The following is a 6,280-nucleotide window of genomic DNA, read 5'->3' on the forward strand; positions in this document are numbered from 1 at the left end:
ATATTTATTGTCTTGTATGGAAAGTGCATATAAAAAAGTTATGTTTTTCTTTCTAAATTGTATTCACACATATTTGTGTAGTTGAAAATATGCAACAATGAACCTGAAGTTCATTGATCCAAATATATTTTCCTTTGACGTAGATGAGTCCTTTTTGGTCAATAGTGAAAATAATCATTGAAAATATACATTGACATCCATTGAAGAACTAGAAGATTCTTCCATCTAATAAATTTTCATGATGTTGTGTTCTCAAGAGATTAATTATCAAACTCTCACTAGCTAAAATTGAAATTGAACCTTTCCTACTTTGGCAACAGATTGATGGTTTTATGATTTCCGTTGGCTCATTCAGTTGATGGTTGACGCGTTCTGTATATGCGATGAAATAATAATGCTTATGAGATTTAACGCTCAATTTTCTTTAGTCAAACCCAAGTGCAAATTTGACCAAAGTTCCTGGTGAGTCTAGGGTCAAATGCAGGGATTGCTTGTAAGCACTCGATGAAACTAAAAAAATGATCTTAGCCCGAGTTAAAATGTTTAGAGAAGTGATCGAATAAGCAAACTTAAACCTAACTATGCGATGAGGATTGTGTTTAAAATGAAGCAGTGTGAGTTGAATAACAATTATGCGATAGGAGGGTTGGGAAGAATTTTTACTAACATTTTCTAAACAACTAGATGAAATATGCGATCAAGCTATACACTCAATGTTACGACCAACACTTCTCAGTGTTCTTTGCCACATTATCTTATCTCTAAGATGCATGCGATAGGTGTAATATGCAAAGAATGTACTTATTTCTAAGGAACATTTTCTCTTGTTTTATAAGATCTTAATCTAAATTCTTTAAAACTTAGATTAGCTTTACTTAGAAAAATTTCTCAATTGATTCAAACAACAAATATAAGCATGCATAAAACAAGTTGATCGCATGATTCCTCCAGTTATTTAGTCGTGTTAGCTATAATCTTCTCAACCCATGAAGCGATTTAGCTATTCATGATATTAGTAAAAAAGATAGACAAGATATATAATAAACATGTATTCATACTGCAATTCTGAATTTGTCAATACACGAAATATAATACAAATACACAAACAAAGAGAAAGGGTTAGAGAGTCAAGTCGTGGTTCGCAATGTCTTGCTTCCTCCGACTCGTTTTACAGCTGTTTCACTTAAATGATTGTACAATATTATCTTTGTCTTTCCCTAGAATCCTAAGCTCTCACCAAGGAGTTTTTATGGAAAATTGATAGGGGTTTCTAGCATAATCCCTTCTTAGGGTATTCTTTTCATCTTCCACAATGTATCCCCTAATATATGTCACGATGTATATTAACGTGCTCTCTGCATGGCATTTGCATAGGTATTTATAGGCGTTCGCGAGCACTCCTTTTCTCAAACTCATATTGCATCGATGGGGTGCATTAAATTCCATATCCTATCGCGTTGTCTGCAATGTATCAATGGTTCATTGAATCTTCAACAAAGTTTTCCTATCAGCCACCAACGTAACTTGTGATGTGACACCCACCACCCATGTCACATCATGCCTCACGCTTGCAGCTTATGTGATCATTTTTCCTTTTCTTCTCAGGAAACTTCTTGCCTTGAACGTATCAGTGGGTAAGCGATCGCACAATCATCAGATTGCTAAGGATATTCTGCATAGAAGTAGCTAAATTAGTCTGGAATTGAAATATGTTATGCGTTAGAAGTATGTGATCGCATTCCTCACTTTTCCTATTTCTTTACGCGGGGCACCACCTACTACCCTTTCTTCTTTTCTTCCTTTTTTTGTTTTTCCGTATCCTTTCTCTTCACATCCACCTTCCCTGCCTTTGCTTTATACACTTAGCACGCTAAACTTTCTCCTTTCTTGTTCTCTTCATTTCTTTGCTTTCTTCTAGAAGCTCCTTTTCAAATTCCATTGCAGTGCGTTCTGTGTTGTCCATTGATTTTTCAAACTGAGATGGAACATTCATGCGATCAAGTTCTTCATCGCGAATCTCGTGACAAAGTTTTGTCGCTGTGATTAGACCTTCATCCTTCCTTATTTCACCAAGGCCTTCCCTTACCTTTTTGGCCTTTCTTTGGAATTCCTTCGACAATGCCTCTGCAGTAGAGGCAGAAGCACCTACTCCATTGCTTCTTTACCTTCTTTCTTTTCCACTTCTCTCAAGGGGCTTTTCCTTTTCAACCACCTCGATGCCGCCTTGTGCCTCCTTAGTCACCATGTTGATTGATTCAAGTGGCAATGGCTCAACTTTAACTTGCTGACCGCTTGGTTGATTGACCATGCCTTCTTCCAAGGATTCGAGAGGGTTTGGATTTTTTAGAATTTCTCCATAAACCACTTGCTCATCCTTACGCCTTGCTTCGCTTGTGGCGAAGGCAGATGGTTGACGGTGATTATGGGGTGATGAGGATTGGGATGCTATTGTGGCTGATGGGATGAGTGTGGGGTTGAATGGTGAAAGTGACACCACCATAGGTGGTGGCGCGTAAGTCAGTGCAGCAGCGATCGAGAACGAGATTGGGTTGAAGGAAATCGATAGGGACACCACTTCGTAAGAGAAAGTGGGGGTGGTTGATCGAGCTGAAGAAGAGGTATTCTGGCCTGCCATTTGATCGTGGAAGGAGTAGGAATGATCGGAGAGAGGGTTTGAGGGATTTTTAAGTTCACGGGGAAGCTTCGGAATGCAAAGGGCTTAGGGTTTTAGGTTCGCGTAGAGAAAAAGAGTGTTCGAAGAGGGAGAGGGGTGAAGAGGAAACTAATGGTTGCCTCATAATTCGAGGCAATGATAGCACCACACACATTAATGGTGGACTGGCATCATATCTTTTCATCGTCCCATTGTGGGATGATATATCGTTCCCTCACCTGCGATGAGTTCTTAGAGATGCGTTGGGATATAATTTTCATGCATCACCAAGACTCATCGCATTAAGAACCCCTACTTCCCCCTTCTCTAAGGTTATCCCTTTTTTTTTAATAGCTAAAGATAACCAAATACAAATAAAAAAAAAAAAAAGCAGCAATAATTAAGCAATACGAATAAAGGATAGGAAAAAAAAAAAGATAAATGGAAGTAAAGGATACCAAAAAGGATACAATATGTCCCTTGAAGGATATTTCTTTATTGTGCAGGGACTTCCTTCTATCGCATCATTCGGGCTTTCCTAGATCTGTGGAGGTCTTTTCGCAATCGAGATCCCCTCTATAGTAAGATTTGATGTGTTGTCCATTAACTTTGAAAGCGTTGGCTCTGTCTTCACTAACCAATTCCACTGCTCCATGCAGATAAACTTCCTTGATGATGAATGGTCCTGACCAACTCGATTTCAGCTTGCCTAGAAAAAGACGTAACCTATAATTAAACAAGAGAACTTTTTGGCCAATTTCAAAATTTTTCTTACGAATGTGTTGATCATGCCAACACTTTGTTCGCTCCTTGTATATTTTGGCGTACTTATATGCTTGCAATCTCCACTCATCTAATTCCAATAATTGCAGCGTCCTTGCTTCTTGTGCAGTTTTCAAATCAAAATTGAGCTTTTTTGTAGCCCAAAATGCCCTGTATTCAAGCTCCAACGGTAAGTGATATGCCTTGCCAAAGATGAGTGCATATGGGGACATTCCTATGGGAGTTTTATATGTGGTGCGATATGCCTATAACTCATCATCGAGTTTTTTAGCCCAATTTTTTCTTGTCAGATTAACCACTTTCTCCATATACTGTCTTGATTTCTCTATTTGATACCTTTGTCTGACCATTGGTCTGGGGGTGGTATGTTTTTGCTATTTTATGGTGCACGTTATATTTGACTAGAATCTTACTAACGATGTGATTGATAAAATGTGTACCTTCATCGCTTATAATGGCATGTGAGGTGCCAAAGCGAGAGTAGATATTTTTCTGCAAGAATTTCGAGACTGTGATCGCATCATTCGAGGCACAAGTAATCGCCTCCACCCATTTTGATACATAGTCAACAATTAGTAGAATATAGTTGTGGCCATTAGACAGTGGAAATAGCCCCATGAAATCGATTTCTCAGACGTCAAATAGTTCCACTTCTAAGATGACATTCATTGGCATTTCGTTTTTTTCAGAAATGTTTCTGGTGCGTTGGCACCTGTGCATTTTATGACATAGTCGTGCGCATCCTTGAATAAGGTAAACCAAAAGTATCCACTTTGCAAGACCTTTGTAGCAGTGTGTTGACTTCCAAAGTATCCACCATAAGGCGATTCATGGCATTAATAGATGATGCGATGAAATACCGCCTCAGGAACACATTGTTTCAGGATATGGTCAGGTCCCATTTTATACAAGTTGGGCTCATCCCAATAATATAATTTACAATCATGCATGAGCCTTTTCTTTTGTTGAGAAGTATAATCTTCTGGGAATTGCTTGCAAATAAGAAAGTTGACAATATCTGCATACCAAGGCAAGTATTCATCAATTTTCAGCAACAGTTCGTCAGGAAATGAAACGTTCATAGAAGGTTATACTCGATCATTTCCATGATGTTCAAGGCTTGACAAATGATCAGCGACCTTGTTCTCTGTCCCTTTTCTATCTACAATCTTGGCGTCAAACTCCTGTAGTAAGAGGACCCACCTGATCAATCTTGGTTTTGCATCCTTCTTGGTCATTAAATATTTGATAGTAGAGTGATCGGTGTGAATGATGACCTTTGATCCTAGAAAATAGGGTCGAAGCTTCTTCATAACAAACACCACTGCCAACAACTCCTTCTCAGTGGTCGTATAGTTCTCTTGGGCGCTATTAAGAGTTTTACTTGCATATGCGATAGGATGAAGAATCCTTTCTATTCGTTGAGCTAATGCTGCTCCCATCGTATATCCGTTGGCATCACATATGAGTTCAAATGGTTTTGTCTAATCTGGAGAAATTAGTACAGGAGCTGAGACTAGTGTTTTCTTCAATTTTTCAAGTGAATTCAAACAATTGTTGTCAAAATAAAAAGGTTGATCCACCTCCAACAACATATTTAGAGGCCTGGCAATTTTTTAGAAGTCTTTGACAAATCTGCAGTAAAAACTGGCATGCCTCAAAAAACTTCTCAAAGTTTTCACATTTGTTGGTGGCGGCATCTTCTTAACGGCCTCAATCTTAGCTCGATCAACTTTTAGGCCAGTCTTAGAAACCTTGGGCCAAGAGCAATTTCTTCAGTCACCATGAAATGACATTTTTCCCAATTCAAAACCAAATTTGTGTCTTCACACCTTTTTAATATTTTCTCTAAATTCTCCGAGCATACTTCATATGTCTTCCCGTAGACTGAAAAATCGTCCATAAATAAATCAACAGAATCTTCGAGATAATATGAGAAGATGACCATCATGCACCTTTGAAATTTACTAAGTGCATTGCACAATCCAAATGGCATGCGAAGAAAAGCGAACGTCCCATATAGGCATGTAAACGTTGTCTTTTCCTGATCTTCTGGTGTGATCATAATTTGGTTGTACCCCGCATAGTCGTCCAGAAAGTAAAAATAGTCATTCCCCGCCAGTCTATTCAGCATTTGATCAATGAAAGGTAATGGGAAGTGATCTTTTTTTGTCGCGTTGTTGAGTTTCCGGTAATCCATGTAGATTCTCCAACTGGTAACTATATCCATGGTATTAGTTCGTTGTTTTTATTGGGAACGACTATCATTCCCCCTTTCTTTGGCACACATTGCACTGGGCTGACCCACGTGCTATCTGAGATGGGTAGATAATTCCAGCATCTAGCCATTTGATGATTTCCTTTTTTACCACTTCTTTCATCGTAGGGTTCAACCTGCGTTGAGCTTCAACAGAGCCCTTTTGTCCCTCTTCTAATTTAATTTTGTGCATGCAATAGGATGGGTTATTCCCTTAATATCAACAAGGGTCCACCCTATAGCTTTGTTGTACTTTTTTAACACTTCAAGAAGGGCTGCTTCTCTTTCTTTGGTAAGTGTGGATTATATGATAACTGGCAAGATTTCATTTTATCCCAAGAAAGCATACTTCAGATGAGCTGGTAACACCTTCAGTTCTAGAACTGAAAGTTGTTTTAGAGAAGTTTTATTCACTCATTTTTCTTCCTCCATAATCAGCGGTTCACAAGTTATCTGTATCACGATCATCGCATTACATGATTTGACTGCGGTGTGGGCCTCCTCCTCTGATTCTTCATTTATTTCCCAATCAAAGCCACATGGCCATTCCTCATTCGGGTAGCTCATTGCCTTAATGATGCTGAACT

The 6,280-nt window shown here is 38.7% G+C and overlaps 1 protein-coding gene across 1 annotated transcript; it reads right to left on the reverse strand.

Moving 5' to 3' along the window:
• Positions 1 to 3,177: 3,177 nt before the first annotated feature.
• LOC120069989 lies at positions 3,178 to 3,648 on the reverse strand. Its single transcript, XM_039021837.1, has one exon. It carries the CDS (start codon positions 3,646 to 3,648, stop codon positions 3,178 to 3,180), a length of 471 nt encoding a protein of 156 aa, XP_038877765.1.
• Between the last annotated feature and the right edge of the window lie 2,632 nt (positions 3,649 to 6,280).

The sequence above is a fragment of the Benincasa hispida genome, unplaced genomic scaffold (assembly GCF_009727055.1).
Source record: "Benincasa hispida cultivar B227 unplaced genomic scaffold, ASM972705v1 Contig737, whole genome shotgun sequence".
NCBI lineage: Eukaryota > Viridiplantae > Streptophyta > Magnoliopsida > Cucurbitales > Cucurbitaceae > Benincasa > Benincasa hispida.